Source organism: Schistocerca piceifrons, chromosome X, assembly GCF_021461385.2.
Source record: "Schistocerca piceifrons isolate TAMUIC-IGC-003096 chromosome X, iqSchPice1.1, whole genome shotgun sequence".
NCBI lineage: Eukaryota > Metazoa > Arthropoda > Insecta > Orthoptera > Acrididae > Schistocerca > Schistocerca piceifrons.
The window spans coordinates 731,042,517-731,054,653 of record NC_060149.1 but is presented as its reverse complement, the minus strand read 5'-3'; the positions used below and the strand labels follow the sequence as shown (position 1 = coordinate 731,054,653).

General features: G+C 45.2%; 1 protein-coding gene across 1 annotated transcript in view; it reads left to right on the top strand.

Annotated features, from left to right (window-relative positions):
• The window catches only part of LOC124722680, a 74,449-nt gene extending 64,958 nt beyond the window's left edge, over nucleotides 1–9,491 (top strand). Inside the window, exon 2 of the mRNA XM_047247823.1 lies at nucleotides 8,277–9,491. Within this exon, the coding sequence (XP_047103779.1) occupies nucleotides 8,286–9,491 (1,206 nt within the window). The 5' untranslated portion in view covers nucleotides 8,277–8,285. The remainder of the gene's footprint in view (nucleotides 1–8,276) is intronic.
• The last annotated feature ends 2,646 nt before the right edge of the window (nucleotides 9,492–12,137 follow it).

The following is a 12,137-nucleotide window of genomic DNA, read 5'->3' as shown; positions in this document are numbered from 1 at the left end:
TGACGATTGTTATCCGATCTATTTGCTAGTTGTATTAACTCCCCTTGTAGTTTATTTAGATGCTAGCTCCTTCTGTAAGGTCGAAGTTTGGTATTTTTTCTTTTTTTTTTTAATGTGTGGTAAGTTCCTATGGGACCAAACTGCTGAGGTCATCGGTCCCTAGGCTTACACACGACTTAATCTAACTTAAACTAACTTACGGTAAGAACAACACACACACACATGCCCGAGGGAGGACTCGAACCCCGGCGTGGGGAGCCGCGCGAACCGTGGCAAGGTGCCGTAGACCATGCGACTAAGTTTGGTATTAAAAACCCTTGCACCACCTTCACCATCACTAGCTGAGAGGTTGTTACGGATCGTAGTCAACAAATTAAAATTAAGAGGGCTCTGTTTTATGTAAAATGCCCTAAAAAGCCACAGATAGTAATATGGATATTGGAAAAATGTATAGAGTACGATATACCTCGTCTGTTGAAAAAGTTCGCGAGGGGAGTTCTAATTGTGATAAGGGCGGAAATCCCACCAAAACTGGTGAACATTAATGTTATTGTAATTTCTAATCGTGTGATGATATATATGTAAAAACTTCCAGATTAAAATTTTCACTCTAGAGCAGTGTGCGCGCTGATACGAATCTTCCCGGCAGATTTAAACTGTGTGTCTGACCGAGACTTGAACTCTGGACCTTTGTCTTTCGCAGGTAATTGCTCTAGCAACTGAGCTACCCAAACACAACTCACAACCCGTCCTCACAGCTTTCCTTCCGCAATAATTCATCTCCTACCTTCCAAGGAAGTTCCGAATGTAAATACTGTTTTGAGAAACAGTGCGTTCCGTTCACCATCCACGATGAAAGGGCGGGAATTTTTCAAAGAGTAAAATGAATTTTATATGGAGTTCAATCAACATATCAATGTAATTTTTTTCCAGGTATGCAGATAGCTCAAGCATAATACCTACCTAATTTTAGTCAGAGTTCCGGCCGCGGTGGTCTCGCGGTTCTAGGGGCGCAGTCCGGAACCGTGCGACTGCTACGGTCGCAGGTTCGAATCCTGCCTCGGGCATGGATTTTTGTGATGTCCTTAGGTTAGTTAGGTTTAAGTAGTTCTAGGGGACTGATGACCACAGTGGTTAAGTCCCATAGTGCTCATAGCCATTTGAACCATTTTTTTAGTCAGAGTTACATGATTTCAAAACGGTGAGGTCTTTTAAGACTCATTAACATCGGTTGATAGACAGATCTCTCGTTGTCTTATTGATCCAATGTTTATCGTGTTGTTCAGTTTTCTTGAGGAGGGTGCATGGAGAGGATATGAACAGGCAAACGCTCACAAATTGCACACCGACTCGCTAGCCCCGTCCGAGTCATGTAATCAGACAATGACAGAAACCTTGCTTAGATGAAGTGTGCTACCAACATTCTAATTTTGGGTTATTTCTAATTAGAAAGGAATGAAGAGTCAAAATTTACAATTATTTAATAGAGCATACGACAGAGAAGCATTTTCGCATAACACTACATGAAATGCATATAAACGCATTTGTGTTGACAATAATGGAAAGCTTGCCATTAGGTACGCATATAGTACTTAAAATATGGGGCAGGGATCAGATTTATCACCTAAAAGTAATAAGTAAAATCAAAATTAGTTGCGCCCGTGAATGCTCAGTATCGAAGCTATCAAACCGCGACTCATAGTATTTAAGTTAAGACATCTGTGCATTGCACTTATCATGTAATGCTTGTTATTTTAGGAGTGAGTGACAACATCCTACACAAAATATTAAAAGTGCCCATTTTTCACCGGAATACGTGTTTCAGCTCGCCGCCGCAATGGGTTCCGATTAGCCTGAAGTGTTCTTACCATGGTGCGTACTCTCTCATGCTCCGCCAACTTGTACAATAAAGGCTGCATCATCACATACAAAAGTTTGCTTAGCCATCAACGTAACACACGCTACACACGAAGTCTATTGTGCTTACACTAGATGGTCAGCTCGCCTCATACCATACGTGAAGCATAGCCCTCTGATACCTGCCTATCTTCAAAAAATTCAGGTCTCGAATTCTTACGATATAGTCAAAACACGCATAGAAATAAGTAAACGTAGCCGTACTTCACTGTTTCGCAGCTCGAAAACTGAATGTTTCTAGCTAGAACCATACCAATAAAACTGTTCTTGCTTTCACGTAAGGATTCCGATCCTTAAAAATTGGCCACTATTTTGGGTACTCTTAATACACTCCTGGAAATGGAAAAAAGAACACATTGACACCGGTGTGTCAGACCCACCATACTTGCTCCGGACACTGCGAGAGGGCTGTACAAGCAATGATCACACGCACGGCCGTCGAATGGCGCTAGCTGCGCAGCATTTGTGCACCGCCGCCGTCAGTGTCAGCTAGTTTGCCATGGCATACGGAGCCCCATCGCAGTCTTTAACACTGGTAGCATGCCGCGACAGCGTGGACGTGAACCGTATGTGCAGTTGACGGACTTTGAGCGAGGGCGTATAGTGAGCATGCGGGAGGCCGGGTGGACGTACCGCCGAATTGCTCAACACGTGGGGCGTGAGGTCTCCACAGTACATCGATGTTGTCGCCAGTGGTCGGCGGAAGGTGCACGTGCCCGTCGACCTGGGACCGAACCGCAGCGACGCACGGATGCACGCCAAGACCGTAGGATCCTACGCAGTGCCGTAGGGGACCGCACCGCCACTTCCCAGCAAATTAGGGACACTGTTGCTCCTGGGGTATCGGCGAGGACCATTCGCAACCGTCTCCATGAAGCTGGGCTACGGTCCCGCACACCGTTAGGCCGTCTTCCGCTCACGCCCCAACATCGTGCAGCCCGCCTCCAGTGGTGTCGCGACAGGCGTGAATGGAGGGACGAATGGAGACGTGTCGTCTTCAGCGATGAGAGTCGCTTCTGCCTTGGTGCCAATGATGGTCGTATGCGTGTTTGGCGCCGTGCAGGTGAGCGCCACAATCAGGACTGCATACGACCGAGGCACACAGGGCCAACACCCGGCATCATGGTGTGGGGAGCGATCTCCTACACTGGCCGTACACCACTGGTGATCGTCGAGGGGACACTGAATAGTGCACGGTACATCCAAACCGTCATCGAACCCATCGTTCTACCATTCCTAGACCGGCAAGGGAACTTGCTGTTCCAACAGGACAATGCACGTCCGCATGTATCCCGTGCCACCCAACGTGCTCTAGAAGGTGTAAGTCAACTACCCTGGCCAGCAAGATCTCCGGATCTGTCCCCCATTGAGCATGTTTGGGACTGGATGAAGCGTCGTCTCACGCGGTCTGCACGTCCAGCACGAACGCTGGTCCAACTGAGGCGCCAGGTGGAAATGGCATGGCAAGCCGTTCCACAGGACTACATCCAGCATCTCTACGATCGTCTCCATGGGAGAATAGCAGCCTGCATTGCTGCGAAAGGTGGATATACACTGTACTAGTGCCGACATTGTGCATGCTCTGTTGCCTGTGTCTATGTGCCTGTGGTTCTGTCAGTGTGATCATGTGATGTATCTGACCCCAGGAATGTGTCAATAAAGTTTCCCCTTCCTGGGACAATGAATTCACGGTGTTCTTATTTCAATTTCCAGGAGTGTATATTTAACAGCAAACGCTACCTCAGCTTCAAGACACGAGCGGTTTAAGTGAATTACTGTTGTTTTATGCGGAGATGCCGTTCTGTCATGTCCGCAGCTCGTGGTCGTGCGGTAGCGTTCTCGCTTCCCGCGCCCGGGTTCCCGGGTTCGATTCCCGGCGGGGTAAGGGATTTTCTCTGCCTCGTGATGACTGGGTGTTGTGTGCTGTCCTTAGGTTAGTTAGGTTTAAGTAGTTCTAAGTTCAAGGGGACTGATGACCATAGCTGTTAAGTCCCATAGTGCTCAGAGCCATTCTGTCATGTTCGTCGTCACTGCTCTGTTATGTTTTTGCTAATTTCGATTCCTTGCTCCTTGGTAATAAGTACAGCACTGCTTTAGGAGCGTACTTCTATTCAGTGCTGTGAAATGTAATATCATTAGTGTGTACATCTACATTTACAATTGCAAGCCGCAGACCATCGCTAGAATTATAGAGGAAGTGGAGGCGATCCAAAGACGAACAGCGCGTTTCGTCACAGGTTCATTTACTGAGACCGAAAGCTTTACGGAGACGGATCATTCATCTCCAGATTCAGACACTACAAGCGAGACGTTCATAATGGTATGATCTAGTACTACATGTCTTCCTCCTACTTGTCTCCCTCTCCGAAAAGACTGCGAACGCAAAATTAGAGAGACTCGAGCTCACACGGAGGGATACCAACAATTGTTCTTTCCGCTACTGCAGGAAAGGTACCAAGAGGCAGTGGTATTTAAAGTACCCTCCGCCATAATATGATGAATGTAGATGTAGACGATATGTGACAGAGAGTACTTGTATTTCAGTGGATATCCGTAACACTAACGGGTAAGCCTGAACTAACATGTTCGTATTCGAAGCCTTAGTACCTTACATAAACATTACCGATAGTTAGATTCATCTACTTGTACCTTCTTAAACAACTGCTTGAGTTATCTATTAATTTTTTGGCTAAAGAAGTGGAGAGTAAAGTCGTATCATATGTGGCGATGTCTAACAATATAAAATCTGGTTCATTAGAATTCGGGCGTGCAACTTCAGAAGCTCGGTTCCTTCAGTTGATATTTCTGCCGAAAAACTATACGATCGAAATATCAGTTCAAGAAATGGAGTTTCTGAGGCTGCACATTGAAATCTATTGAGTAAATCAGTACTCAGTAAAAATATGAAGATGCATGTCAGTATAAAATGCTTTTGAATACTTACACTCGTTGGTAAATTTGGTTTCATTGAGTAAGTCGGCTGTCAATCTTCGCACGAAGCCCTGGAAACACTGTATACGTTGTTCAGCATATGTTTAGACGCTTTCGTACAACTTAGTCCTGTCAGAAATAGCGTTGCTTAATCGTTTCCATCCACATGTAAACAATCTATACAAAACGGCGACTGGTCACTCGCAGTATGCATAAACACTATCATTTTATTCGTATACAAATACGCCTTTGCGTGGAACAAAGGCGGGAAACAAGCGAATGTTGAAAACAGTGACTGTTACTGTCACGATGTTCTACTTGCTTAAAGACATCATTGTCAAAAATTACGGGTAAACTTACCTGTCGGTCCAGTGACTTGGGTGCATGTTACTGCTGACAGACTTCGTCTTAATGCTTATGTCGAACGCAGTGCCTTCTGTACAAAGTTGTTCGTTTGCTGAGCCGAACAGTCGATTTTTCTTCGTAATTATATCGGCTTATTGTCCCACATGTAGCATGTTTATGGAAACTAATCGTTTCATAACTCTGAAATATAAGCATCAAGGTACTCGCGTTGCAGTGCTGTTGTCTGCTAATTACGACCAATAGATTCACAATCATCATAAACGAGGTATTATTTGGTATTTGCAAGACAAAATATATCTTTACACACGCAGTAATTACACATTTATATTTCCAAAAATAGAACTGACTGTGTTGTCGTATGTTCTTACCTTCTTGGTCAGAAGAGCTGATGTGGGGTTTGATATAGCGATTAAAATATAGGGGGTGGAACAACATGGGTACATCATTTTCGGTGTATACGCACACCAGTGGTCTAATAACAAAAGCTATTGTCATCACATTATCCAAATCTTTGTCACCAACTATTCTATTCCACTGCGTTTCAATCTCTTAAAACTTTATCTCTCCTCTTACATCTACATATGCATGATCGCTATGATGATGTTCATACTCAAGTGTTTTGGCAGACGGTTCATGTGGAAAAAATGAAGACCTAGCTCTTTCCATGCGAGCTCTTATTTTTCTTATTTTATTATGACGGTTATTTCTCCCTCTGTAGGATGGAGTCAGCCATATATATATATATATATATATATATATATATATATACATTCATAGGAAAAAGTTGGTGATTGAAATTCTGTTGAAATATCTAGCTCTACGACATTTTTTTCAATGATTATTACCACAACTCGTTTATCATATTCGTGACACTTTCTCCCCTGTTTCACGATAAAACAAAACGACTTTCCCTTCTTTGAACTTTGTCGATGTCCTCCGCGCAGCAATACTTCAGAAGATGACGCTTAAGTTTACTATAGGAAGTTTGTTTTACTCGGTTTGCTGCACCCTGTTAGTGTTCTGCCAGTAAAAAGCAGTCTTTGATTCTTCTTCCCTACAACACTTTATTTGTGATGGATCCAATTTAAGACTTTTGTAATTGTCATCCCTAGGTATTTAGATGAACCGATAATGTGTTTCGTTAATCGTCGTTTAACCGAAACATAATGTAATTTTTAGCGCTCGTGCGGAAGACGTCATGATTTTTCGGACAACTGAAAATTTTCGCACCATATAGAAATCTTGTCTTAATCGTCCTCTAATTCATTTTGATTCTGATGACTTTTCTAGACGATAAGATGCAGCATCATCTGCAAACAATCTAAGACAGCAGCTCCGATTGTCACCTAAATTTTTCATATACAAGGGCTTTTCGTTTATTTAGGCCACGTCGGTCGCAAAATGGAAACCACAGTGAAAATAAAAGATGTGTTAGTTTCAACAGTTAACTACCCTTTCCAGCTACCTGTCTACACACTCGCCGCTCCGAGTTAGACATTTTTCGTAGCGATGTACCAAATCTCCAATACCTTCGTCATAGAAGGCAGCCGCCTGTACAAGCCGCCAAGTCATTGCGCTGGTTTGTAATTCGTTGTCTGCGCTAAACATTGTCTTCATAGCCAGCGGTTCATGTTAGCAGAGATGAAACTGAGAGGGAACAAAGTATGGTGGTGATCAAATACTTTCCATCGAAAACGCTGCAGGAACGTTTTCGTTGCCCCTGCAGGGTGCGGCCAAGAATTGTCATGAAGAAGGTAATGCGTGACGTTACGTTATGTGGGCTGCATGAAATCAGTAGGAATCTCGTAGCACGCCCTCACACTTTGCGGGAGGCACTGTTTTCTAGGCATCTTTACATGCTCACCGTATGCTCAGAACTGAAAAGAGTGACATGACGCAATCGGCAGGTATATTAAAGGTATTATCCAACATAACAGTGCAAAGCTTCGTGGTATTTTCGCAGTGGTTTCCATTTCGCAATAAACGAATAGCCCTTGTGGATTAAGAACAGAAGAGGGTCTATAACGCTTCCTTGGCGGACCTCCGATACCACTTCAGCTTCACATGCCTTCCTGTCAGTCATTACGAGCTGTGACCGTTCTGACACGAAGCTAATTGTGTAGCCTTGTAGCTGTGAAACGTCCCCTTAGAAAAATTATACATGACTGTGCTTAAACTGACACACAATATTTTTAGCGCAACGCAATCTGACTTTTAATAATCCCTACAAGAGAATGGCCCTGACTAACAATAACCTATACCTTTCACAAATCACTTACCTCACAAAAATCTTCGTTGCTCAAACTACTGCAATACAGCGAGCGCCAATACTGCCAACTTAATAGTCTTCAAAAGTCGTAATATATATAGCAGTTCATGACATCCATTCTTACAAATGTACTGTTTCTGATGGGCACACGTCCAGATCATCCGCTCTCAAAATTCCGCCATTTCTCTCCCCACATCCACCACTGCTGGCGGCTCACCCCCAACTGCGCAACGCTACGCGCTGTTAACAGCCAACTGCCCAACACTACAATAGCAAATTCCAACAATGCCACCCAGCCACAGACTGCACACAGCACAGCCAGTGATTTTCATACAGAGCGTTAGGTGGCGGTGGTGTTACCAATATAAGAACCTAAACAGCCTACTTACAGCTGTTCTATGTGTACGAGGAGCCAATGCATGTCCACCCGCTTTTTTTTTTTTGGGTTGTAAGGGGCTTCCTTAAATGACTTCAGGAGAATTCCCGGACGGGCCCTTAAATCAGACAGCGGCCCTTTCCTTCCCACATCCATGTCCAACTTCCATTAACGGTATCTGCTTTAGTGTGGGCGCCTCATTCTGGAGCAAGGTACGTAATTCGAAACATTTCTTCGTCGGTAATAGTATTAGTCAGATATAACTGTCAATAGCTGTTACTCGATTATCCTTGCAAGGCGCACACCTGAAAAGTATTTTCCGTTCCGGAAAAGTGTTTTACCGACTAGAGCCAACGCTACATTTTTGTATTTGTGATGTCTTTGTTACATGTTCTAACATATTACGGTTTCAAACAGCTCAGAGTAATGGAGGAAGAAGAGGAGGACGTTACAGTGCAGTCGCGAGCGAGGCAAGAGATCATCAGTGCTTCGAGCCGCTCGACTTCCAGCACAGAGAGGGGGGAGACAGAAGCAGCGACACTGACATCGACCATCAGCGTGCAGTCGTCTAGCCAGTCCAGCATTAGACAGCACGGCGTGATTATTACTCAGCAGCAACCCTCCGATGACGATTCCGATACAGTAGGGAACGCTAGCGACGGCGACGAAGGCGCCGCCGCACTGCCGGAATTCGAACCCGACACCGACGTCGCTTCCTTCTTGGGAGCGCGTCAGTCTCGCACCACATCCACCAAAAGCTCGCTATACTCCTCGAAATCGACCGAAAATGTGGTGTCGTGGAAGACATCCACTCAGCTGACGTCGTCATCCAAATCCTTCCTGATGTCTCACGCTAAATCCGAAGAAACTAGTCCGAACGCCTCACCGACGAGGGCTCCAGGGGGCGCTTACAAGCCGGGCGGCGGCACCATCTACAGCGCCCGCTCGACCGAGAACGTGGCCAGCTGGAAGGAGACGCAGCAGTTGGCCGTCCGCTCCAGCTCGTCCAAGGGGTCCTCCCTGTCGTCACAGGAGGAAGCGTCGCCGCCGCGCGGCCTGACGCAGGCGCACTCCGTCGAGACTTCGAGCGTCGGCCAGGAAGGCCGCCAATGGCTGTCGGCGGCGGCGAGCCGCGCGGAATTGGCGCGCTCCATGGAGAGCCTGCGCACCGCCGTCACCCAGCAGCAGTCCGGCAAGCTGCAGGCGCACCACCACCACCGCCAGAGCTTCCTCACGTCTTCGGAACGGGACATGAGGCGCGTCGTCGCCACGTCGGTGGAGGCGCGCTCGCTCGAGTCCCTGGAGCGCGAGATCCGACTGAAGCGGCGCGCCGTGTCGGGGGAGGAGCCACCGTCGGCGTCGGCTTCTGGGGGCGAGGAGCCGCTGTCGGCGGAGCGGCGGCGCGGCCTGTACGCGGTGGGCGGCGAGCGGCGCGCAGCCGTGCCTTCGCACCTCTCTCTGCTCACCACCCCGGTACCGCAGGACCGTCGCCTCACCATTCTGTCGCCGCACTCACCCATGGCGCCCCCGGACCTGCTGCAGCTCGCCTCGCTCAAGAACCGCCGCAAGAAGGCCGTCGTGCTGCCCAAGCTCATTCTGCCGCGCAGCGAGAGCGACGTCTTCATGGAGTGAGTAGAGTGACTCCTTCCTGTCGTTATACGGGGTTTTACACTCCGTGTTACACACGGTTAGAGATTGTACAGGGGACACGCTAGATAGAGTTTTACATAGAAACTCTTGTCCGGAACCGTCATTCAGCGACGCTACAGAGTGTCAAAGTTATGGCCACTAGCGCCGTGATTATGTTAAAGACTGTCAAGAATATTGGAGAAGGATAAATGTATCAATATTAGGTAACTGTTCCTGTACTAGAAACGAAGGAGTCGAAAGTTATAAGCGAAAATCGTTCTGATACTTCTGATATTGGAATAGAGGAAAGGTGCCTATTATGAGACACACACTTGTAAACCCATTTGAAAGACCTAAAAGTAAGTGCAATTGTATTTTTTATGATGGTAATAAGATCTTGCATTATTTAATTTTATCATACAATTATCGTAGTTGCAGTAATAAACAATCTTTTAGAGTAGTTATTAGATCTTCACAGACAAGGCATTTCGTAGAAATGAGATCAAGGTTTCCCAATATGAGACAGTAATAATATTTTGCTTTAATTATTTTATTACGTAATGACATATGAATATACAACTTTTACATGTTCATTCATTTCTGTTATCGTTCACTCATTTCACACTACTTAGGTTTATATTTACGACATCCGGGGCAAACAAAATTGTCTTCTGTGACACCGCAATCTTCATGAGCCCTGCGGTAACATTTCTTGCACTGTGCCCATTTCTCCCCGTGTTTGCCTTCAGAAGAGCGCCCAGTACAGAACAGACAACCTGCGTCATCGTCATCACTGCTGTCTGAATCCCCACTGTCATCAAGTAGACATCGGATTCCGAGTCACTACACAATTCTTCTGCTTTAGGTCTACGATTGGAAGATTTTCCACTCTTCTCCCCAAATAACTTTCTCGCTGCTTTCTTAGCTTCAGCCTCTGATTTTTTTCTGTTTAGATTCTTGCAACTGCTTCACATAATGAGTTGAAGTTAGTAACGCAGCAGAGTAATAACGCGATGTTTGACCTATTTGTCTAATTCCAGCTGGTTTTGCGATGTGTGGGAGAGGTCTGATGTCTGCTGGGCTGACAGCTTGACCATCACCATCAGTAGTTTCATTTTCGTTTTTGGCGCCACTTTCTTGAAGAGCGTAAGCATGGCGATGAATTGAAAATTCATGTTCCCTAAAGATGTTTCTGTTGCATGGGATGACACCTGTTTTTCTGAAGGCAATCAAAGATGCTTCGATTGTTGCTGCTCGGTTGTAAACTGCCCCAAATAACTTGGCTATTAATAATGGGGTGATAACACGACCTGGGTTACTTGCCAACCACGTTTCTATCTCTTGGGCGTAGGTTTTCAAAGGCCCCAGAAATCCGACGTCAAGTGGCTGCATTTTATGCATGGAGTGAGGTGGCAAACATACAATATGAACATTGTTTTAACGTGCTTTATCTAACACATTGAGATTCTTTGTGTGGGAATAATGCCCATCAAGAATCAAAATGACAGGGTCATTTGAAGATGGCTTTACATGACTCACAAAATGACCAAACCACTGAGTAAAAATGTGAGTTTGTATCCAGCCACTTGGATGTCAAGCTGATATTGATCATGCAGGTGCACCGTCCATCAAGTTCCAGAAAACATTCCAATTTCTGATCATAAGACTAGTCAAAGTAATCCCTGTTTATGATAATTTAATCGAATTAAAATAAACGCAGTTGCCAAAATTTAACTACAATAAGTGATGAAATATTGTTATCTCATGATAATATTGCGTAAATTACACATAAAAAAATCGTGAGAGAACGAGTTACCGCAATATGCGATAGGTATCGTAATATGCGACACTGTCACGTATTTTGATCCTCATACTATCGCATATTAGGAATTTCGCCATCTTACGCAAAGAGTCACGCACTTGCTAACAACGTTTGTTGGAAAATGAACCTAATTGTCAATAATTATAGGTAATACCATTACAAATAACAACAATAAAAGAGTACAGTAATATCCACTCACCTTTAAGCTGAAATATTGTCTCAACACCGATGTCGCAAAAACTCCAAACACAAGAAATTTTGTATCAGCCTCTACGTACTGTGTCCGGCTCAACTACGGCGTCCTATTCGCTGTGTCGTCGTCTGGCACGCAATAGACGTGTTTAAGAAACTATCCGCCAGATTGCAATCCGTAACATGAGCACAGTTGGGGTGTCTCATATTAGGGAACTATCGCATAATAGGCACCTTTCCTCTACATGTACCGGTACTGTTGTTGCTAAGATTGTAGGGTGGGAAACTTTCAGAGGTGGTAATATGCTTCGAGACAAGAAAAAATGTCCAGTAAACATGGGCTCCAAAATGCTTACTTGAGGAGCTATGAGCGCTTGTTCATCTTGGCTACTGTGAAAGACATCTCTGTGGAAGAAGCTGTCATAGTTGCAAATGCATGCCTTTTAGATCTCGTGTTTACTGGACACTTTTTTCCTTGTTTTGGTCCATACAACCACCTTTAAAAGTTGCATACCCTACAATCTTAACAACAACAGTAACAGTAGATATTCCACTGTCAGAGGTATCAGAACGATTTTCGCTTACACCTTTCGACTCGTTCGTTTCCAGGACAGGGACCCCAACCTCAAACTGAT